Source organism: Haematobia irritans, chromosome 4 (genome assembly GCF_050003625.1).
Source record: "Haematobia irritans isolate KBUSLIRL chromosome 4, ASM5000362v1, whole genome shotgun sequence".
NCBI lineage: Eukaryota > Metazoa > Arthropoda > Insecta > Diptera > Muscidae > Haematobia > Haematobia irritans.
The window spans coordinates 14,832,448-14,855,264 of NC_134400.1; the positions used below are offsets into that span (position 1 = coordinate 14,832,448).

Consider the following 22,817-nt stretch of genomic DNA (forward strand, 5'->3'; position numbering starts at 1 on the left):
CATGATCGTGTTGAAGCGTAAATCTGTCGATTTCGAGATTTTCAATTTTATCCTTTATTTTTTGGAGACCGGAGAACTCTTTTGTGAACATTGGCTGTTTTAAGCGGCTTTGTTTTCCCTTCTTATTCCAACTTTCTTTGACACTTTTCATGTCTTTGTTGGCAATTTTCCCAAAAACATTTGATCCTTTTGTAGCCTGGTTTGTGTTGGAAGATTTGATTTTGGTTCCAGGAATTATGTTCTCCAGAATTTTGGAATCAAAATATATTGCATCTATATCGCTTGTAATGGACCGATAATATTTTTCCATTAACCTAATAGCTCGGCCAAGTTTATGTTTTTGTCCTTGGAGAACGAGGTGTTTTAAATTTTTATAGTGCACCTCAATTGGTCCATTACTTACACGTTCTTTCTTATTGGAGACATGGTAACCAATTATGTTCGTCCAAAAAGGTAGGAATGCAACATACTTTTTCAACATAAAATCTAAAAATTCTGGACAATATAAGGGATTTTCTAGCCCATCTACTTCAAGCAATTGTAGTGTTGATGTATTTGACAAAATTTCTTGGAATTCCGCTGTAAATGGACTTGAGTTAGCTATATTGTCCAGAGTGTTAGTTTTTAGCTCCTTCAAAAATATTTTTCCATTTTGATCATCAAATATATTTTCTTCGATTGGGGTTTTTGCAAATTTTAAAAATTTGTTCATTACGCTGGAAACTTCATGGTTTAGATAGCAACCGTTCAGTATAATGGAAATCATTTTAAACCAATCTTTGCACTCCTTCAATGTTGTGAAGTTGAAAGCCAAGCCAATTGCTTCGCGTAAAAATTCTCGCAGCTTTATGTTTTTCAGTGGCACTCTTTCGTCGATGTCTTTGCAAATAATTTTTGAATAATGACTCGTGCAGAATTGGCATACTACGAAGTTTTGTTTTTGGTAAGGTACACTGTGCAAAAATTGGTAGCATTTTATTAAGTACTCTTGAATATTTTCAAGTCCATTAAATTCAGACAAAATCGAATTTATGATTGCATAGCTGCAATCAGTAACAATTCTGTTACATATAGGCCACAGAATATTGTTTTCTTTACAAGCATCCTTCAACTGGTGTAAAAACAGTGAAATCTCATAGCTAGTGTGGCATGAAAGTATGGCGTCCGCAACTGGGTATATTTTTTTTGAGTCTGGAAAGTGTGATATTATTGAATATAAGAAAACTCTTTTATTCGCACAACTTATTGGTTGAATAACTCCTCCTGTTGCATCAATTCGCATAGTATAATCTGATTTTTTCGATAACAAGGAGTCATATTTGTGCAACATTTGCAATCTTTCAATAGTATAAAGGTAAACTCTTAATGGTGTAGCCAGGCGTTGTATATAGTTTTTGTAACTAGTTTCGCTCATGATAAAAGCATCTATAAAAGGATCCTTGTCATATTCGAAATCACTCATCGCTTCCGAACGAGCTTTTCTAATAGTTGCAAGTGGACGCACATTTTGTTTTCTCCCAATTAATCGCAAATACTTTGATTGTTTGTTTATGGCTTCCTTTCTATAGAGCACAGATTTCTTTTTTAGGAGCTCTGATTTTAGAACGTGTCGCTCTATACCTCTAATTTGGTAGCATTTGTTATATCCAATTTGATGTTGAAGTTCTTCCTTTGATCTGAAAACCATGCAGGTTTTATTACCCATGTTCAATTGGAATTTAAAGGTACAGCACGCGTTATCATTGCAATACGCATACATGGTGTATACAGAACGATCGTTATTGAATTTACTTGAATATACGTTGAGATCGCAAACATTGTTAAAGATGTCATATTGTTCACGAAGATAATCTTGCATTACTTTTTTATTGGAGAAGACATTGTTGTTTTCCAAAATATGATCTAATTCTCCACAATGGAATGCACAATCATTGTACTTACAATTTTTGAAAAAGGGTGTTTTAGCTGATTTTCCTTTCAGAATTTCCACCATCCGGACACTTCTATTGGGTTTTTCTTTAGGGCTCTTCGGACGTCGATATGCTGTATACACTCTCGCATCAATACTTTCTTCTTTTGTGCCTTCCGAGTCATGTTTAGGTATTAAAGAACTCTAAATTTTAAAGAAATTTAGAAAAAGTATTTTTGTTTAAGTAATGCACAAGCAGATTTTTCGAATACAACTATTAACATATACTATTAACATATACAAGTCTGCTAAAACAGCAGAAAGTCTGCTGAAAAAGGGAAATAGCAAACATTTCCTGCTATTTCTTAAGCTCGATTACACTAAAACATGTTTTATTTTGCCTGAAACAAGTAAAAATGTCAACTTAGGAGCTATCCTAACATAATTAACCCTGGAAAGTCATCCTTATTTTTTGTACACTAACGTCATCCTTCGTCATTTTGACTACGGCTTTTTTCAAGACGCTATAATTTGCATCGTGAGCAAACATGAGAACCAAAATTGAGTTAATTTCCTAATTCAATTTGTTTTTAATTAGTATAAGACAAAAATTCATAAAATTGTTGTTTTGCTATAACTTAAATTTATCATTTCCCAATCGACCAAAATGCATTTTAAATCGAAAATGAAATTATGCGTCGTCATTTTGACGAAGGATGACTGTCCAGGGTTAAAGCAATATTTTATGAATATCTATAGTATTTGACCAAAAATCTTAATATTTATCCAATTGAGGCATAACAGAAGACAAAATGTTTGCTGGTCGTATTTAAGAGCTTGTAAGTATATTACAGTGCAAAAATATACCAAAAACTACTTTTGGTCCTTAAATATACTTTTGGGAAAAATTTATAACCTAAAAATTTTATAAATTGTTGTTCATTAGGACCTGAAGTACAAAAATATAACAGCAGACATCGACTACAGTCTAAAGTCGGGCCGGCCGACTAAATTGTACCCTTCACCATTGTGTAGATCAACATTTTTTGTACCATCTCAAATACATACAATGTATTGGTAACTGCATACAAGTCTAAATTGGAATACAAATGAATTTCTCTACAATTAATATTACACCCTGGGACGAAACACAATGTTAGTAAATGTGAGTGTTTAAGCCAATTTTATGCAAATTGGCAAAAGTGCATTTATGATTTGATATTACAGGTATTGGTAAAAAAATTAATTTTTGCTACTTAGCAATAGCAATGTTATAAGGATATGGGGTAGACCTCGTCAAGATAGGTGGTCAATTGTGGGTTTGAGTGCAACGTCGCGTTACGTTGCACTAACAACTGTCGCTCTAACAAGATATAATCGGAGCGTTTCTCAATTCATATTGTCCCCCACCCCCTTGATAAAAGAAATATAAACATCTGAGTGGGTAAGTACACGCTGGTCCTCATGATATTTTCTAATTTAATTTTCTTCTTTTCCTTTCAGGATTTCGCTGCCTTGGATACCCGTCCGCTGCTACTTCCAAAATCCCTTATTAATCTATTCTTCTCTTTTTTCTTTCAGGATTTCTGACGGGCCTCAAATAGAATGGAAACATCATTGCATCAGCCAGAATATGTGAATTTTTGCAACAATTGCTAGCTGATGCCATGATGTTTCTATTATTTTACGCCCGCCGAGAAATTGAGGAGACTTGGGATGGGAGATGATTTCCCTCCACGGTACACATCCCTCTCTTCCCAACGGTGGACTTGGGAATAGGGGTGGGAGATGGTATTCCCTCACCCGCAAGACCCCCCTTTCCCCAACATGGCCAAATAAGAGGGAAGTGCCCAATAAGGAATTGTTCCTTCAAAATGTTGCCACCCTCCAACGCGGGATACTATTAAATTTTGTATATTTTTTTTTTATGAAAAAAAGATGGTTCAAGAGGCCACCATAGCGTGAAAACGGCCTCACCTACGCGGAGCTCCACGCAAATTTTTTTTTACTTTGCGTTGGACTTTGCCGATGCCGCAATATTAGTGTATGATGAAATATATGGGAGCTACATCTAAATCTGAATCGATTTAAATTAAAATTAAGATCCAATGCAAAATTGAAAATGTTTATCTTCGGTGAAATGGATTATTAAAGAAAAGCAATCATGAAAAATGGCAAATTTAGCGCGATAATGCCAACTTTATAATGGCCTTTAAGGGCGTCATTATGTTCGTACTATCGGCCGAAATAGTAATTTTTCATAGTTATTTTTCGATGTTAATTCATATTAAAGAAAATAAACTTTCCCTTTCAAAAATATTTGAATCTGCTTTTACTTTACATTCTTGATATTAGCGGCTAAGTACACTCAAAAAAAGTGAACTCTCTATTTCACTAAAGCCAATTTAACTTTATTTTAGTTCATGGAATTACTATGTTTGGAGAAAGTTTTCTTTACTCTAATAATTTTTTGTGTACGTTAGTTAAATTAACTAAAACCGAGGAAAAAATATACTCGAATGAAGCATAAAGATTAACTAAATTCGTGTCTTCTACAAAATAGTTCAGAATTTCTTTAAATTTGTAAATTTGACCAAAAATGCGTCCATCATGAACTTCGTATGTCACCAAAAGACATTCTTGCAATTTTGAACTCCAATTTTTTCCTTCAAACTACAAAATTTTCTTTAACAAGTGAAAAAACTTAGTTATGTATAATAAATTTTCTTGAATTTGTTGAAAAATATTTACTTATTTTTATGACATCGGCGTGATGCCAACGTTTGTAATACTGTTTAGTTAAAATTTTCTTCAAATATTCAAAATTTTCTAAAATTAACCGAAACTTTTCTTCCTGGTGGGTTCACTGCTTTTTCAGTGTACTATGTTCAGTTTTCAATCTGAAAACCTGCTCATTTTTACGGTTACTTTTTTTAATCAAATAAATTTCAAATATTATATGTTTCGCAATCAATGCCTTGGTTCTTTTCCATCCATAATTTGACTTTTTGAATTTGAAAAATTTAATCGTCTTCAGTTTAGTGTTTTGGTGGAAAACCCGAACATAGTACTCAACTTTAACTCGAACCTAATACCCACCCTTAGTTTCGATGATTGGTAAAATTCGTGAATTTTCCAACATTTTCCGCTCTGGATTCAATTTCAATAACATTATTATACAATATTATTATATAAATTCATTTAGCAAATCACTCTTATTATTGGGCTATGATTTTGCGAGATAAGATGGAACTTACAATATTCAATCCAGTTTCCACAACATTCTGATCCCTACTAATTTTTGTCACTTGTTGGCTTGGCAATTCTTGTAATGTTTTATATTGTGGGATCTCATTTGCATTAAATATTTTCGTGCTCTCCATATCGGGATAAAAATTGGTATATGAGACGAATTCGTTATTTGTATACCATTCCATGTCATAAATTTCCGTTGTCTCAATTATGCAACCAGAATGGGGGTGCGATTGAAATGTTGACTTTGTATGGTAAGGTTTATATGTATTGTTGTTAATTGTAGATGAAACTGTAAATTCAAAAATATTTGTATATCAAAAGTGTTCAAAATTCGGATGAAAATTTTAAAAGCATTGTTTGTGTAAATTTCATCTAAAGGTGGGTACTATGTTCGGGTTTCGAGTTGAAAATCACTTTATTTTCGCGATTACTTTTCCTGAAATAATCAAAATTATAAATTAAAACCAAAACATTCCTGTAAAGTCTTGCCGAAATCTAGGGGAACAAGAAACTGCGCATCAATTGAAGTAATTTATCTGCTTCATATTGAACTGTTTTAATAAAGTAACCGCGAAAATTTCAACTCGAAAAGAGAACATAGTACTTACCTTAAAGGTGGGTATTAAGTTCGAGTTTAGCCGCTAAAATCTTCATTTCTTCACGATTAATTTTCTTTAATATTCCATTTGAAGGAATACAAACTTTAGCGGCTAAACTCGAACTTAATACTCACCTTAAAGGTGGGTACTAGCTTCAAGTTTAGCCGCTATAATCACAACTAACCCCCATATGCAAAAAGAAAAAAATTAGGAAAACTTCAAGCCAAAAAGAAAAAAATTAAGAAAACTTCAAGCCAACTTTTGCCATATAAATTCATTCGATAAACTATCAACAAATTATTTTGCATATGGACATAAATCAGTAAAAAAGTAAAAAAAGTAATTTTAGCGGAAAACCTATTGGAAATCCGTAAAGAAGACTTGGCCTTATGCTTGTCTTATATATTAATAATATCGTTTTTATCGGTATACATTTGTATACTTTGTTCAGTGGTTTCCTTGCGTGAGTGTTGAATTTTAGAAGTTTGCCAAACGTTATCCCTAAATATTTCATATCATTTTTGAAGGGGATGTTAATAGCATTTAAAGGCAGGGATAAATGTTTACTTTCTGGAACAACAAAGTTTTTACATCTTCCCGAAGCATTTCTAATGCAGATTGCTTCACTTTTTGACGTGTTAATTCTTATGCCCCATTGATCGTAAAACTGTCCCACTCTTGCGAGGTGGTTCTCGTCTAAATTCAAACTTAATGCTCATTTTTTTTCTTATGAAATCATTAAATTAAGTGATTCAAAAAATTAAACGGCTCGCATCTTGGCTTGAAATCCGATCATACTACATACCTTTAGACTTTTCTGGGCTGTTATTTTCCTGCATAATTTCGGTATCTTCAAAGAAATTCTTCTGAGTTTTTGCTCTTTCTTCCTGAAGGGGAGCACAATACGAGTGTTCTTGTGAAATTATGTTTTTGAATTCTCCAGGGCAGAAGCTGTCTTCCTCCAATTGGTTGATATCATTAAATGAAGTTAGTTCCACTTCTGCCATCTTTGCATCCAAATCGACTTTTGCCGCAGAATTGGTGTTACAAACAAGCTTTTCATTTGTTTTACGTTTTTCTAGCTCTTTTCTGGCATAGTATGCAATTATTCGCCTGTTACTTCTAGTGTTCTGGGACTGCAGGTGTATTGGACCACTTTTAAATTCATTCACAGTCTTAATAACTTCTTCAAACCTTCCATCATTGTCACGATAATAATACAAAAGTTTATCTAAATGATTATAATTTTTTAAAAAATAAATTAAAATTGATTTATTAATTTTTCGCATTTTTAATCTAAATTAGTATCCACTCTTTGCGAAAATAGATCTATCTTTGTGTGTTAACAAACGGTTTATTTTAGACCCGTTATTTTCGCAAGTATTGCCATATGTTCTTGCATTTAAATAGGGTTGTTACCAATAAGAAAACGCTAAAAATGAAGGTAATGCGCATAGACTCTATATTGCTATAGATGACCGAAATGTGTCAAACTGAAATGTTTAGAAGCAACGAATGGAATAAATGGTAAAAATGGGAGTATAAAATACGACTATTCGCTACTTTTTTTTTCTCTTAATTTTGATTTAGCACTTTTATAAACAACGCTGGATCACTATTCTGAATGCACTAGAAGTTTGATAATAATAACAAAAACAGAAAATGAGAAGAAAAAATTTGCACTGAAAACACAGTGAACCCACCAGGAAGAAAACTTGTGGTTAATTTTAGAAAATGTTGAATATTTTTAGAAAATTTTAACTAAACAGTATAGTAGAAAAAGAAACCGAAGCGCCACGCAAAATAAATTTGCGCGGAACTCCGCATGAGCAGCAATCCAACAAAACGTTGGATTGCACATTTAACCTGAAAAAAAACCGAAGCTCCACGCAAAATAAATTTGCGCGGAACTCCGCATGAAATAAACCCCCCCCCCCCCCCAGTTCCATGCAAAAAAAAATTTTGCGTGGAGCTTCGCAGAGGTGAGGCATATTTGACCCTGTGGGCGCCTCAAAACCACCTTTTCGCCTAAGTCCCACGCAAATCTTTTTTGCATGGAACTTTGCACTTTTTTTAATTATATTATCCCACGTTGGAGGAATGGCAAAAAAGCTACTTCCTCATATTGCCATGATGGAGAAAGGGGGGTCATGCCTGTGAGGGATTATCATCTCCCACCCCTATTCACAGTCCAACGTTGCAGAGAGAGGGATGTCTGCTAATGGAGGGATATACTTCTCCCATCCCAAGTCTCCTCAATTTCTCTCCAGAAAAATAAAAAGTTTGCATCATGGAAACCTGCAATAATTGTGGTGATTAGACACATTTAGCCGCAGATACCACGATGCAAACATTTTACATTGGCAGAAATTCTGGAAGAAAAAGAAAAAAAATTGATTAATTATTATTTCATAAACAGGTTATTTGGAACGAAATCTGCAACATAACCAAATCCCTGGAGACAACAAGAGAAGAAAACCTGCAAAGATAAAGTAAAGAAAAAATAAAATCCTTGAAAGAAAAAAGCAAAATGATGAAAAAATATATACAAAATGTACAAAACCTGAAAAGAAAAATAGTAAAAACAAATTACTTACCAATTTTACAACAAACGTGATTTCGTCTTCACAGTTCGGCTTTCTCTCTGACATTCTGTAATTCATTCACAGAATTGACATATTGCCTCTACTGTGAATTTCAAAAATTCTATTCCCTACTGTGAATGTCAAAAATTCTCTTAATTTCTCTTACGAATGAAACTAAAGCAAACGTCACAAAAATTATTCGTTGCTTCTCGAATAAGTTCATCCGCGGTTCATCCGTGAGAGTGACGGGTAATCTATATTTTCTACTGTCTATGCAGCTGATGGGTAGAAGAACACAAATATAACTCGCCGCCTCCGGAAAATAATTTCATTTAATTTATATGTTTAAGATCGATATTTGTCAAACAGTATACAAATACCTTCAAGAAAATCAACGAAAGTGACACGTATAACAATACTAGTGGTTTTTTCTAGGAAAAATAAAACGCACCATGACAATTTAATAATTTTAAGGCAACAATTTTTAATAATAAGAGTATTAGTTACTAGAATCTCAAAAAAATGAAAATTGCTGACGCTTTACGACGTTTGGATGCATATCCAAGAACTCTAGAGGATTTTAGTGTACGAAGTCTTAGTGGAGCAATAAGTAAGTATATCACTTTTAAATACATTTCATCTTCTAACAATTTTTTTTTTGGTAATTTGCAGTAACATTAATAAGCACAACCATTGTGATTACATTGATATTTCTCGAATTTGTGGCCTACGTGACACCAAACCTAACCGAAGATTTGTTTGTGGACACCACAAGAACCCACAAACTAAGGATAAACGTTGATATAACTTTACATAATTTGGCATGTAATTATGTCTCCTTAGATGCAATGGACTCTTCGGGCGACCAACATTTACGGGTCGACCATGATATATTTAAACACCGTCTAGATCTAAAAGGAAATCCTCTTAAAGAAACGGAGCCCATAAAGGAGATTGTCGCGGTATCACCTTCAACTAAAAACAGCACTTGCGGTAGTTGCTATGGAGCTGAACATAATAAAACACAGTAAGTTGTGGAGTACCAACTATATACGTTTTATTAATTTCTAATTTTTAAGTTGCTGCAATACATGTGAAGATGTATTAGAGGCTTATCGGCAAAAAAAGTGGAATGTACAATTAGATAAAATTGATCAGTGTAAAGATCAATATAAGCGAACAGATGCAGATGCCTTTAAAGAGGGATGCCGCATACAAGGCCATTTGGAAGTTAATCGGGTAAGTTGTGTTGCATTTTAATGGGTCGTTAACTCCGTTATATAGTTTGTATGCGCTGTCATGCTTTAGTTTTCAAACAGCAATTAAAATGAGACGGTTGTCATATGTTGGATTGTTTGAAATAAACTATTTGCAAGAAAAAAGATAACCCTAGGGTTAAGCTTATATAGAGCATTAACCACGGATTAAAATGCAAAAATCTTTAATAATCTCAAGATCTCAAGCTGGGTCGGGGGTGCCCAAGCATATAGGACCAACAATGTGCATTCTATATGGGTATTAAAAAAGTGGGCATCAGCTCGTCTAATGATATCATATTCCAAATTTTTGACAAATCAGATAAAAAATATGTGTTCTACAATTGACAAGAAGTCATACTAACTAGCGGATCTAAAAGAAATGCTCAAGAAATTAAATAGCGATTTCAGCTCATTATAAGATTAACTAATATGATCTACTTTAAGCCCAAAGATAGGTTTCAGCGGAATCTGAACAAAAATGGACTAGAAGTCCCTTCCTATAAGAGAAGAGAATTAATACAAAATTAGAGGCATTAGGCTAAAACATAGTCTGTAGAAGTCGGTATCGGACACCGCTGGATTGGCCATATATTGATTATTTATCAAATCTTCTGTCATATATTTCAATTAATTTCCATCATTAGAGAACCAGATCTTACCTTAGGTCCCCAAAATCTTTAATCCTCATAAATAGTAGGGAGACAGAACGCCATCTTGAGGGAAAGTATTTATACCGTTTTGTCGGTGATCTACATAGTCCCAAAGTTATGGAATTCCTGTCTGTTGCGTGGCTTTCAATTGCATTCCTGGACACTATACCTTGCATCAACTTTATTTTCCCTCCCGGTAGTGAATGTTGATCCGTTTACGATCATTAGGGTGCTACAAGTTTACATAGTACTACAAAAATTGTCATTTATTTCGTAAACACTATCAAATAAACAATTATGAATTTCATTCGAATTTACCTACAGATGGCTGGTTCCTTTCACATTGCCCCGGGTTCTTCTTTCTCGATTCGTCAATTTCATATACACGATTTTCAAATTGCTGATGTGAAATTAGCACATACCATTAACCATTTATCATTTGGCGATAAGATAGAATTTGCCACAACACATCCTTTGGATGGTTTCAAGGTGGAACCAGAGGGAGGTAAGTAAAACATATTTATAAACTTCTTAATGTATATAATTTATTATATATTAACGTTTTGATTCAAAATCTATTTTTTTAACATAAGAACTTCTATTAATTTTAACCAACACACATTACTACCATGTGGTGTTTTTTGAAATTAAATTTTCAATCAAAACCCAACTTATACCCTATTAATTAAGAGGGAGAATTCTGTTCTTAACAGCGTATTCCCGTACCAATTGCCATGAATGTGCCAAATGTTCCACCGCCTTGAATCATAACTTTGCCCACATTATTGATAAGTTCGCGTCCTCTTAGGCCATATCTACAAAAATGAACAACACACTATCAGATGTTTGTAAATCTCTTATAACGTCATAATGATGAGATGTGCACTACGTCATTATGTAATTTCTGGATACCGGCAGTTTTTTCTAGAAGATGTTTTGAGTTTGACGCATCTAACATTATATATTTACCTTAAAGCGGAAAATCCTCCAAAAAGTGCACCACTAGCCATGCCCACACAGAATCCAATTGTAAAGCCAGTCTTCATTTTATCAAAGCACGAGGGTCCTTGTTGACCAAATGCACCGCTGGGCAAAGGCATATCTGTAGTAATTGGAATTTCTTACTGCTTTTAAAAAGGATTCTGAGGGAATCTATTGGTTATGATGTGTCTTATCTCCTAAATTATCTACGAAAAATAGAATTGAGAAATTCTCCTATTCTATACTTCTTTTCGACGTTCTCATATGTTAATAATTCGCAACGTTGTTGCCATATCATTTATAAGCACTCAGAGAGCAACTAAATGAAAACGTTGCAGTTTGCGTTGAATAAGCGCAGCGTACCTTAATAGGAGGCGATGCCACGATTTCCTTCATCTATTTGGAACGTAGTATAAAAGGTTGCAAATAATTAGCTAATGTTATATTATGGACCTAGGAATATAATCAGTTTCTATAGGAGCTACAGGTTTATAGATTTTACACAATTGTAGCTGTAAATATCGGAAAATGTGTAAAACATAATTTTTTTTTTTAATGTTGCACAATTCGATCAGTATGATTACGGTTTATATAATTAGAATTACGGGCCTTCATTTTTTAATTTTTATATATGAATTTTTTATTTATTTTAGTTTTGCTTACATTTATATAGATATTTAATCGATGTTTCCAATCTTTTTTAGATGCCAAATCGGAAATGTATAATTATTATTTGAAAATCATACCCACCGTTTATGTTCGTGCCGATTCGCCTCCCATTAATACCAATCAATTTTCTGTGACGCGTTATCGCAAGGATTTGACCAATAAAGAAAGAGGAATGCCTGGTATATTCTTTAGTTATGAATTGTCCCCATTAATGGTGAAATATGAAGAACAACAACGGTAATACAAGTAAAATTTTGGGTCATTATAACTATCTAATAATGCTCTCATCTTTTTTACAGATCATTTGGTCATTTCGCAACCAATTGTTGTTCGATAATAGGCGGTGTATTTACTGTAGCTGGAATAGTTGCTGTATTCTTAAACAATTCTTGGGAAGTTTTAAGAAATAAATTGGAAATCGGCAAATTAAGTTAACGAAATTCAATAATCTCCAATACCAAAGGTGCTCTATGTCCTATTCCATATATTCTGTAATGATTTTGACTTTTCAAATTCCTCAAATTTGTAAATGTATTTGTTGTCATCATGTCCAATACTTTTATCCAATTGTCCAATCATTCCTAAGAAATTTTAGATTTTTATAACCCTCGTTTCTTGTTCTTTTTTTTTTTTTTTTGATAAGTAAAGAAATATATTTTAATTGTGAAGAAAAATGTGGTCCTTCCATTCACTTTGTATGTTTATAAGTGATCTAAGTTGTGCGTTTTCCCACCGACAAAAAACCCGAAGTATTTGAGAAATATTTTGCATTCAATTCTGCTTGTGACTTTTCGGCTGCCTGAGGATTAACAATTTCCAAGCCTTGAAGAGGTGTGAAGGCCACACTAGAAGCTGTACCCGAAACAATTTGTCGTTTGACTGTGGTACTGCCTCCATAGACCTGTTGTTTTTGCAAATTCTTTTGTAGAGTTTTACTAATTCGCACCTTGGTCTTTTCATCAACTTGCGGTAGACGAATGCGACCAGTTCCTGTTTTTCCTATGGTACCACGGGAATAGCCTAAATCATCTTGATAAGCATCTTCTTCGATCTAAAATTAAAAGAAAAGAAAAAAGGTAAATACACAAGCCGCTTTTTGTAGTTGACTAGACATACATCACCAAAGTTCATTCGATTTGCATGTTTGCGGAACTCTGTAAGGGCATATCTTTCTTTCATTTTTCGTACACGTTTGCCACCACGCTTCTTTTTGCTACCCTCTATAGGCTTAGGCAAGGGTTTTATGAATTTTACTGGTGGGGGTTCCTGAAGTTTATCCAGTTTTTTCTCTATGTCTTCTTTGAACTTTAAACCAATTTCGCCGTGGACACTTTCATGGCAAGCATCCACACGGGCAGCTAGTACCGCCTTGGCAGCCACCAAACGAGCTGCTTTACGCCTTAAATCCTATAAATGAAACGAATTAATTCAATTCATTAATTAATTTCAATTCAATTTTGCTCTTACCGGTGGTGTATCCTGGACAATCTGTGAAAAGAACACATAGCCTGTGTGTGGCAACATTTGAGTCTTTGAAAATCCGGCCAATGTTTTCTTTTGGGAACCCAAAACCTGTACATTGCAAGCCGGCATTTTGGAAAGTTTAGTAAGACCTCCTGCTATACCCAAAAGTTTTGCAGCAGTAGATGCACCTAGAGATACATTTTATTCATAGCATATATTTTTAAAGCAGCAAATAAGTATTACTTTACCTACTATCATGGAAAGATTTGGAGCAATAAATGTCATGCGACTTTCTACATATTCATAGATTTTGGTCTTGATATTATTAAGTTCAATGGCCATTTCACAAGCTTCATCGATTTGAGCTTTCTCATTGGGTGTTAAAACGGTTCTACAATAAACGACAAAAGTGACCAATATAGAATTTTATAGGATGTTTTAAGTGATTTTTTTTTTGTAAATCTCACCCCTGTGTTGTGGAGGCTGTCACTGAAACAATCATAATGGTAGCTTGTGTTAGAATAGCCTGTAATTTCTCATTGTTCTTGACTTGATCCAAGTCATTGCCAAGCTCTTTGACTGCCAACAGGTATTCAATTTCTCCCACTATCAATGAATCCAACTCAGGGAACCGTTTCTGATATTTCTCCTTGGCAAATTTATGGATAATGGCTACAAAATTTCAATAATTTTAGTATACAGTAAAAAATTTGTAATATCAAAATGACTTACAAATTTCATTATCCACTTCCACAGCTAAGGCATTAGCATCAACAATAAGTCGATATTCCGGATCCGATTCGACATTACCCAACATTTCTGTTGCTGTACGTTGTCGTTGTGAATAGTTTTCAACTTGATCCAGTATGTTTTGCAATCTATCCGAATCTCTAAGTTTACACAATTCTCTTATGGAATTAACTTTCACATCAACTTCCATTACATTATTGACCGCAGGTTTGAGAAATTTTTCAACTTCCTCCGAAACTTCTTCGGGGTTATCTTCCTCCATGGCCAAATCATCATCAACATCATTATCATCTTCCAAATCGGCTAAAAGTTCATCGGCTAAAGACATTTTTAAAGCTAGTAGTTAACTTCAAAAAAAATTCTACTTAAACGCAGTGCTATTTAATTGTGATGCTTTCAGAAATAATAGGAAAGGGATAACTTAGTCCAAGATATATATCGCTGCCAGAAACTACGAAGTAAACAAAAACCCAAACGTTTATTAAAACAGCTGAATTGGGTATTTTAATTGAATTACCCAGAACGCAAGGTATTCACGTAAACATTTTTGCCAGTGAACAAAGTAATTTGTGGGCCACGAGGTAATTATGATCTGTTGGCAACTCTAACGAAATGTCCGCTACCCATAAAAAAGCACTGGGATTTTTCCTACCGAAAATTCCGTTATGTGTTGTTATCGATTGTTTACTTTTTGGTGCCATAAGAATTGCACGGAAAAACTGTTTTATTGGCGTGTAAAGGGCACCTTATACGGTCGGATAAACCCTGCGACACAACACGTTGCGGCGACAAATCCGATTGTGTAAGATCGTGTTCGGCTGTCGCGGGGACGTGTTGGCATAAAATCAAAACAACTTTGATTTTTTCTGGTTGGGTGGTACAAATCATTGAGTGTAAGGGGATGTTCGACAAACATTATCAAAGACAAATTTATTTTTACATTAAAAACAGGTATTTCTGCAATGAAATTAATGATGGATCGCCAATTCTGGTTGAAAATTAAAGAAATGCATAAATCTAAACCAGTATTGTGGCAAAAACGTGGAAAAATTCCACTTCCAATCAATGGGAAACCAGGCGACAAGTATTTTAAATTCATCAAGTAATTTGTAATATATTAAATGTGGATTACTTCAGGAATCATTGTTTTGACACATATACCAGGATTTTTTTATTATTTTCTTCCATATTTTCAGTAAAAAATGGTTTCACCCATAAATCTTCGTACAACTTCATTGTTTGTTATGCTTCTTCTTATTTTTTCATGTTGTCATCACATTTGTTCGTGCAATGTAAGGGCAAAACTTGAACGAACACACAACAAATAGACGAACCTCTGTCGGAGTGTTTATCCGACCGTCTAAGGTCCGCTTAACAGTAATTTTACAAGAGCTACAGAGCCACCTATAAAAATAAGGACGCCTTACTGACTTTATTGTTATGCGCTTTACAGACTATGAGTTATTCCGGACGGAATGTCGGTGTTTGTAAAGAATCTTACAGTGTGTCGGATCGATACGACTTGTTGGCGATGACTAAATAATCGGTAAATGTGTTATCGATCCCATAAACATGCAGCAGTACCGATTATGCCTTCGGACTTAACTTATAATGTGCACAATATATTGGATATGTTCGACACGAGAACTGTCGTCCGGAATAACTGATAGTCTGTAAAGCGCATTAGGTATTTGGTACCTTTTAGTGTGAAAAGTACTCTTCTTCCTGCCTCATCCCTACTGACAACCATCACAATCAAACTTTTGACATTTCTACCGCCAAAATTAGCATTTCTTGCGAATATTGATTCTCAGGATATTGATTCTTCTCACAGGGGAACGAAATGTCGAAAAAGTTAAATTCATCCTTTGGGAAAGATGTGGGATCACCCAAAAATACATTATTCAATTACTTTAGCTCGCCGGCGAGCAAAAAGATATTAAAAGCACCCGCTGCCACAGAAAACAATAACGCCAACAAGGGTGAGGAGGAAATTAAGGACAAAGAGAATGACAAAATCAAAAATGCTAGTGGAACATCCATGATTGAATCTGATGAAGATGATGCGGTACTAACCAAAAAACCTAATCGTAAGCGTTTGGTAGTTATGGATTCAGACGACGAAGGAAGCGCTACAGTATCAAGTTCAAAGAAACGAGTTGAATCTTCACCAGAATCGGAGAAGGAGAACAAAAGGAAGAATATATCCGATAAGGAGGAAGAATCGGCAGAATCAGATGGAGAAGCATCATCACCAGAAAATCGAAAGAAATATGTGAGTATGGCAATAAGGAACACATTTGTAGCTTAGTTTTTTTTGACACGCGGAAGGAAATCCTTTAGATGGTAGTATATAGTATAGTTGGCTACAATGGCCTGAGAAATCGTACAATTTTAAATATTCATGGTTAAGAATTTCTAACGTCACAGTCACAAATTTTGTTTTCCTAAAAATATTCACAACTTTCTATTGAAAATCCCCTCTTTTTAGTTGAACCGCAATGAACCGAAAACAAAGAAAACCAAAATTGATGAATCGTCCCTTGCTGGAAATTTTATGGAGAAATTACAACAACTTCAGTCTTCGGAGGAGTGTAAGACATCGAAGAAACAGGAAGCTAAGTGTGAAGCAATTGTAACCACCTCGACTCTAGATGAACCAGTTATATGGCCCCATCAGAAATTGGAGTTCCTTAAACCAGATAAAATTAAAGATAAAAAAGGTCGCCGACCCGATCATCCTGAATATGATGCTACAACTCTATATGTTCCGGAAAAATTTTTGGACAGTCTTTCGCCCGTAAGAAATTTAAATGCATTTTAAAATATTTAGTTCTCTCATCTGACAATTCATTATTTCTTCTTCAAAAGGGTGTTCGCCAATGGTGGATTTTGAAATCGGATCATTACGACTGTGTACTCTTTTTCAAAGTTGGAAAATTTTATGAATTATACCACATGGATGCTGATGTGGGGGTCAATGAGTTAGGTTTCACCTATATGAGAGGTGAATTTGCCCATTCTGGATTTCCCGAAATATCCTTTGATAAAATGGCTTCCGTTTTGGTTGAGAGAGGCTACAAAGTGGCACGTGTCGAACAAACCGAAACTCCAGATATGATGACCGAGAGATGCAAACGTGGAAAGTCGACCAAATTTGATAGGGTGGTGAAACGTGAAATATGTCAAATCACCGATAGAGGAACTCAAGTATATGGCTCGCAATGCCTTGTTACACAGAATCATCAAAACAACTACATGCTGTCGATAGTGGAAAAACCCCACAAAACAGGTGGTACCAGCACATATGGCATTTGCTTCATCGACACATCCATTGGTGATTGTTATGTGGGTGAATTTGATGATGATAAAAATTGTTCAAGACTACATACGCTGCTCTCACACAACATGCCAGTTTTAGTTGTTCTGGAAAAATCAAATATCCTGGAAAAGACCCAGGACATAATGAGAACTGTGCTTAGTGGTACACTAAAAGAGTATTTACAAGCCAATCAACAAAATGCAGCTGAAAATACCTTGAAAGAATTAGCAGAAAACTACTATGCGAATGGTGATAATTGGCCTTTGGTTTTGAGAACAATGCAAGACGACTCTGATCATTTGGGCTTGACCCCACATCGTGATTGGAAATTGGCTCTAAGAGCTTTAGGTCTCTGTATCACATACATGAAAAAATGTAAAGTGGCCGAAAAGGTTTTACCTATGGTCAGATATCATATGTATCAGCCACCAGATACTTTGGGTATGACTGCGAAGGATTCTCCTAAGAAACCAACCATGCATCATCGGGCCCATATGGTTCTTGATGCCACCACGCTGATGAATTTACGAATTACGGGAGAAGAACACTCACTGCAATCTACCTTGGATCATTGTTGTACTAAATTTGGAAAACGTTTGCTGCATCATTGGCTATGTGCTCCATCGTGTAATTTGGGCATTATTAAAGATCGCCAAGAAGCTATTACTGAGTTTCTAAATAATACAAGTCTCTTGCAAGAAATCCGTGGTTTAATGGCCCCTTTACCGGATTTCGAAAGATATTTGGCCCAATTCCATCATTTTGGCAGTAAACTTGTACAGGAAAAACATCCAGATGGCAGAGCTATATTTTTTGAGGAAAAGCTATATAACAAAAAGAAAATACAAGTGAGTCTAGGATACGGATAAAGAGTCGTATCAATATAAAATATTTTGTTTTTAGAACTTCATTGCCATTCTAAAAGGATTTGAGTCTATGTCAAAGATTCCTTCTATATTCGAAGATGTTTCCTCAAATCAATTGAAGCATTTGAGTCAAGTAGCCGAGAAAGGAGGTTCATTTCCCGATATAATAAACCAGTTGACATTCTTTAAGGTAACAAAATTTAATTATCAACAAAGATTGACTAAGTGGTAAACCTGTGTTTATTTTTTCCTCATGTAGGAAGCTTTTGACCATGAAAAAGCTTCAGAGAGTGGTGTTATAGCTCCAGAACAAGGGGTCGACGAGGACTATGACACAACCGAAAATAAAATTAAGGTTATAAATAATGAATTGCAAGATTATTTGGTGGAACAAGAAAAGTTTTTCGGCTGTCGTATTACATATTATGGAACGGATAAGAAGCGCTTCCAGCTAGAAATACCAGAATCGCATGCACGCAAAGCAAATAGTAAATATGCCTTAGAGGGTCAGAAAAAGGGATCAAAACCAACAAGGCGTTACACGACAGAAGAGACAAGGGTATATGAAAATATTTAAATGATTCCTAATTTCTAATATTTTCCTCCCCCTAAAAGGCTTTCCTCAAAAAAATGCAAGCTGCAGAAGAGGAACGAAATATATTATTGAAGGATTTATCACGTCGTATCTTTGAAAAATTCTCCCAACATTATAGCCTATGGAAGCAATGCGTAGATTGTGTGGCCGAAATAGATGTTCTGGCATCCCTGGCTGAATATGCCCGCATGCAAAATACTTCCATATGTATACCAGATATAGTTAATCCAGAAGATGGACAACAAGCTTTCATAGAGATTGAAGAAGGCTATCATCCTTGTGTTTCTTCGGAAACTTATATACCAAATGGTTTATCATTAGGTTGTAATGATACAGCACCACTGTCTTTACTTACGGGACCTAATATGGGTGGAAAAAGTACGCTCATGAGACAGGTTGGTCTATTAACTGTTATGGCTCAAATTGGAGCCCATGTACCAGCCGAAAGTTGTCGCTTATCACTGGTCGATCGAATATTTACAAGATTGGGAGCTCAAGATGATATACTATCAGGTCATTCGACATTTTTGGTTGAGTTGAATGAGACATCATTGATACTTAAACATGCCACTTCGAATAGTTTGGTTTTATTGGATGAATTAGGTATAGCTTTGACTTATGTTGCATTCAGATTCAAAGAGAATTAATTTTTGTTTTTTTTTTTTTTGATTTTAATTAACAGGACGTGGTACAGCCACCTATGATGGAACCGCTATTGCGGCTTCCGTTGTTAATTTTTTGGCCGATCTTAAGTGTCGTACTTTATTCTCTACTCACTATCATAACTTAATAGATTTCTTCCATAAGGATGAAAGAATAACATTGGGTCATATGGTGAGAACAATTCAAATTCTCTTGTGTTCTATATATAAAATGTTTTGCCTATGTCATCCTCTCCATTTTCAATAAATTCTAGGCTTGCATGGTGGAAAATGAAGATACCGAAGATCCTACTCAGGAAACTGTTACATTTCTTTATAAATATACAGCGGGAGCTTGTCCAAAATCATATGGTTTCAACGCTGCCAAATTGGCTGGTATGCCTCATGGAGTTATTAAAAGAGCTTATACGGTAAGACTTTAAAAGTTGTGGTAACATTATTAGTGTTTTTCTTTTTTTGGCGGAGTAACGACGCTAACGGCAATGATGCGTTAGGTCTAAAAAAAATTAGTTAAATATAAAATTTTCAAAATTTTATTTCTATAGAAAATTTTGTCAAAATTTTATTTCTATTGAACATTTTTTTTACAAAATTTTATTTCTATAGAAAATTTTGTCATAATTTTATTTCTATAGAAAATTTTGTCATAATTTTATTTCTATAGAAAATTTTGTCATAATTTTACTTCTATAGAAAATTTTGTCAAAATTTTATTTCTATAGAAAATTTTGTCAAAATTTTATTTCTATAGAAAATTTTGTCAAACTTTTATTTCTATAGAAAGTTTTATAAAAAAATTATTTCTATAGAAAATGTTGTCAAAATTTTATTTCTATAGAAAATTTTGTCAAAATTTTATTTCTATAGAAAATTTTGTCAAAATTTTATTTCTATAGAAAATTTTGTCAAAATTTTATTTCTATAGAAAATTTTTACAAATTTTATATCTATAGAAAATTTTGTCAAAATTTTATTTCTATAGAACATTTTGTCAAAATTTTATTTCTATAGAAAATGTCAAAAATGTATTTCTATAGAAAATGTTGTCAAAAATGTATTTCTATAGAAAATGTCAAAAATGTATTTCTATAGAAAATGTTGTCAAAATTTTATTTCTAAGAAAATTTTGTCCAAATTTTATTTCTATAGAAAATTTTGTCAAAATTTTATGTCTATAGAAAATTTTTGCAAAATTTTATTTCTATAGAAAATTTTGTCAACATTTTATGTCTATAGAAAATTTTTGCAAAATTTTATTTCTACAGAAAATGTTTGCAAAATTTTATTTTTATAGAAAATTTTTGCAAAATTTTATTGATATTGATATATTGATTTGACGTTGATCTTTAACTACCGACACCAATGATATGGACGATATTTTATTTCACAACATCTACTACTTTTTGTTTTTATCTTTCTTATATAAATTATTCTCACGTTTAAATTTCAGCTTTCGAAAAAAGTTGAAGCTTTGGCTCTTAAACGAAAGCTAGCTGCCAAAATTGTAGCAGCAGCCACAGTTGGATGTACGGGTTCATCGATACAAAGTAGCAATTTAAAAAATCTACTGCTGCAACTACAAAAATGTCAAGTTTAAATAATATTTATCAAATACCATACTATGTTCCTACATCTTATATCGTACCAATACATGTTTACGTTATGTCCATTTCGAATTGTTTTGTTTCAATAAACCCAACTACATCCATTGTTTTTCCCCCTGTTAAATAAACATTGTTTTATTGTTTAAGTTTTTCTTTTTCAAAATTTACTTTATTTCGATTTTGTTTCTTTATCACAGTAAAATAATAAATATATAACTTAATAAATATAATAACATACACACAAAATATGCAAAGTTTTATGATATTGCTAAAAATAAAATATATTGCCCGCAAAAAATACCAAAAAAACAAATGGGAATGAATAACTTCTAGGCAAATTATTAGAAAAACTAAATTAAATTTAACTTATTTCTACATACATGTATTTATCAAATGTGACATTGTTTTATAATCTATAAACAATTGTTTTTTTTTCTTTATTTTTGTTATTTTGTTATATGCAAACAAGGTAATTATTTATTATACAACATAATTAGGAATATTTTTTTTTTGCTTTTGCATTTGTATAAAAAGAGGTCTGTCATTCTTTCGTTATTTTATTTTTATATTTTTTTTTATATATATGCGAGTGTTACAAGACAATAATTTGTTATTGTTTTATGTAAAAAAGGGTAATTTTAAATATTCAAAAATAAGCCTAAGTTTATTTCTTTATATGAAAATGGGTTGAGATTTGATAGCCATTTGAGTTAAAAAAAATCCTGGTAAAACTCAAATTGACTGTATAGAATAATTAATCTGCTATTAAAGCTGGATTGGAATTTGAGATAAATGTATAAAAGAATCAATTGGCGGGGGTGATTAGTAAACATGCATTAATCTAGACATCAAAGAAGGAAGTAGAATTTTATTGCGAATTACACAATAATGATCTAACGCTCAGAATCCAAATATGGAAATCGGCAACCCGAAATTCAAGGAAGTAAGATTATGGGCTACTACATAAAGAAACAAATAATAAAGACGGGTTAAGCTGAGTGGATGATCTTCTAAGAACATAGCCTACAAGTTCAGAAGCAATGTCAGCTTCTTCATCGACACTCAAGCAGTTATAAAGGCTTTGGGTGACGCAGACATAAGGTAGTCGAAGGCTGTCGACTGGGCGCTGTGGAATAATGGGAAATAAAGAAGCAGGTGTAGTGGCTAAGGAAGGCGCTCATGGAACGAATAATGTCCTTGCGGACGGGTTTCTTCCGCTGTCTTCATATTTTTACAGAATTCATGTCAAATATGATAAACTATGGCGAGTACGTTGGGTTTCTTCGGAAGGTTGCGAGCATACCAAGTTGATATGGGGCGAAAAGAACCGTCCGAACCTTTGGATTGGAATTATAGCAGGACATAACATACTTGGGAAACATAAGGTAAGAATTGGCCTCAAAGATGATGACATTGGCAGACCGAGTGTAGACCACAGTTACCACTCTAGCCAGAAATAATCTACCACATTTTGAAGAGCATTTTACCAAAAAAACTAGAAAATTGTGCCAAAATTTTATTTCTATAGAAAATTTTGTCAAAATTTTATTTGTATAGAAAATTTTGTCAAAATTTTATTTCTATAGAAAATTTTGTCAAAATTTTATTTCTATAGAAAGTTTTGTCAAAATGTTATTTCTACAAAAA

The 22,817-nt window shown here is 33.7% G+C and overlaps 4 protein-coding genes and 1 long non-coding RNA gene across 5 annotated transcripts; 3 read left to right on the forward strand and 2 right to left on the reverse strand.

Annotated features, from left to right (window-relative positions):
• The first annotated feature begins 3,319 nt into the window (after nucleotides 1–3,319).
• LOC142236121 (uncharacterized) lies at nucleotides 3,320–4,228 on the forward strand. Its single transcript, XR_012721909.1, has 2 exons — nucleotides 3,320–3,353; nucleotides 3,413–4,228. It is a non-coding gene; the product is annotated as an uncharacterized LOC142236121 (long non-coding RNA).
• A 4,383-nt stretch (nucleotides 4,229–8,611) lies between these two features.
• Nucleotides 8,612–12,517, forward strand: LOC142232843 (endoplasmic reticulum-Golgi intermediate compartment protein 3). The gene is made up of 6 exons (XM_075303534.1): nucleotides 8,612–8,958; nucleotides 9,021–9,375; nucleotides 9,428–9,587; nucleotides 10,582–10,762; nucleotides 11,943–12,144; nucleotides 12,207–12,517. Exons 1-6 carry the CDS (start codon nucleotides 8,871–8,873, stop codon nucleotides 12,340–12,342), a joined length of 1,122 nt encoding a protein of 373 aa, XP_075159649.1. The 5' UTR covers nucleotides 8,612–8,870; the 3' UTR covers nucleotides 12,343–12,517.
• LOC142232844 (reactive oxygen species modulator 1) lies at nucleotides 10,777–11,506 on the reverse strand. The gene is made up of 2 exons (XM_075303536.1): nucleotides 11,227–11,506; nucleotides 10,777–11,072 (listed from the first exon to the last, which is right to left on the reverse strand). The coding sequence occupies exons 1-2, from the start codon at nucleotides 11,355–11,357 to the stop codon at nucleotides 10,964–10,966; spliced, it is 240 nt and encodes a 79-aa protein (XP_075159651.1). The 5' UTR covers nucleotides 11,358–11,506; the 3' UTR covers nucleotides 10,777–10,963.
• Nucleotides 12,518–12,589: 72 nt separating the features above from the next.
• Prp31 (pre-mRNA processing factor 31) lies at nucleotides 12,590–14,614 on the reverse strand. The gene is made up of 6 exons (XM_075303533.1): nucleotides 14,104–14,614; nucleotides 13,839–14,043; nucleotides 13,620–13,762; nucleotides 13,375–13,559; nucleotides 13,024–13,314; nucleotides 12,590–12,958 (listed from the first exon to the last, which is right to left on the reverse strand). The coding sequence occupies exons 1-6, from the start codon at nucleotides 14,447–14,449 to the stop codon at nucleotides 12,620–12,622; spliced, it is 1,509 nt and encodes a 502-aa protein (XP_075159648.1). The 5' UTR covers nucleotides 14,450–14,614; the 3' UTR covers nucleotides 12,590–12,619.
• A 1,271-nt stretch (nucleotides 14,615–15,885) lies between these two features.
• Nucleotides 15,886–21,416, forward strand: Msh6 (DNA mismatch repair protein Msh6). The gene is made up of 9 exons (XM_075303961.1): nucleotides 15,886–16,396; nucleotides 16,613–16,921; nucleotides 16,993–18,291; nucleotides 18,347–18,499; nucleotides 18,569–18,868; nucleotides 18,925–19,507; nucleotides 19,587–19,738; nucleotides 19,821–19,976; nucleotides 21,017–21,416. Exons 1-9 carry the CDS (start codon nucleotides 15,965–15,967, stop codon nucleotides 21,161–21,163), a joined length of 3,531 nt encoding a protein of 1,176 aa, XP_075160076.1. The 5' UTR covers nucleotides 15,886–15,964; the 3' UTR covers nucleotides 21,164–21,416.
• Nucleotides 21,417–22,817: the final 1,401 nt, after the last annotated feature.

Excerpts from the sequence above, each read along its gene's own strand:
- LOC142232843 (XM_075303534.1), top strand. The coding sequence starts at position 8,871 with ATGAAAATTGCTGACGCTTTACGACGTTTGGATGCATATCCAAGAACT. Across the intron at positions 8,959-9,020 it reads AAGTCTTAGTGGAGCAATAA|TAACATTAATAAGCACAACC; the intron begins GTAAGTATATCA and ends GGTAATTTGCAG. Across the intron at positions 9,376-9,427 it reads GCTGAACATAATAAAACACA|TTGCTGCAATACATGTGAAG; the intron begins GTAAGTTGTGGA and ends CTAATTTTTAAG.
- LOC142232844 (XM_075303536.1), bottom strand. The coding sequence starts at position 11,357 with ATGCCTTTGCCCAGCGGTGCATTTGGTCAACAAGGACCCTCGTGCTTT. Across the intron at positions 11,073-11,226 it reads GGAGGATTTTCCGCTTTAAG|ATATGGCCTAAGAGGACGCG; the intron begins GTAAATATATAA and ends TCATTTTTGTAG.
- Prp31 (XM_075303533.1), bottom strand. The coding sequence starts at position 14,449 with ATGTCTTTAGCCGATGAACTTTTAGCCGATTTGGAAGATGATAATGAT. Across the intron at positions 13,560-13,619 it reads AAATCTTTCCATGATAGTAG|GTGCATCTACTGCTGCAAAA; the intron begins GTAAAGTAATAC and ends ATGTATCTCTAG. Across the intron at positions 13,315-13,374 it reads TTGTCCAGGATACACCACCG|GATTTAAGGCGTAAAGCAGC; the intron begins GTAAGAGCAAAA and ends TTTCATTTATAG.
- Msh6 (XM_075303961.1), top strand. The coding sequence starts at position 15,965 with ATGTCGAAAAAGTTAAATTCATCCTTTGGGAAAGATGTGGGATCACCC. Across the intron at positions 18,500-18,568 it reads ACCAGTTGACATTCTTTAAG|GAAGCTTTTGACCATGAAAA; the intron begins GTAACAAAATTT and ends TTCCTCATGTAG. Across the intron at positions 18,869-18,924 it reads ACACGACAGAAGAGACAAGG|GCTTTCCTCAAAAAAATGCA; the intron begins GTATATGAAAAT and ends TCCCCCTAAAAG.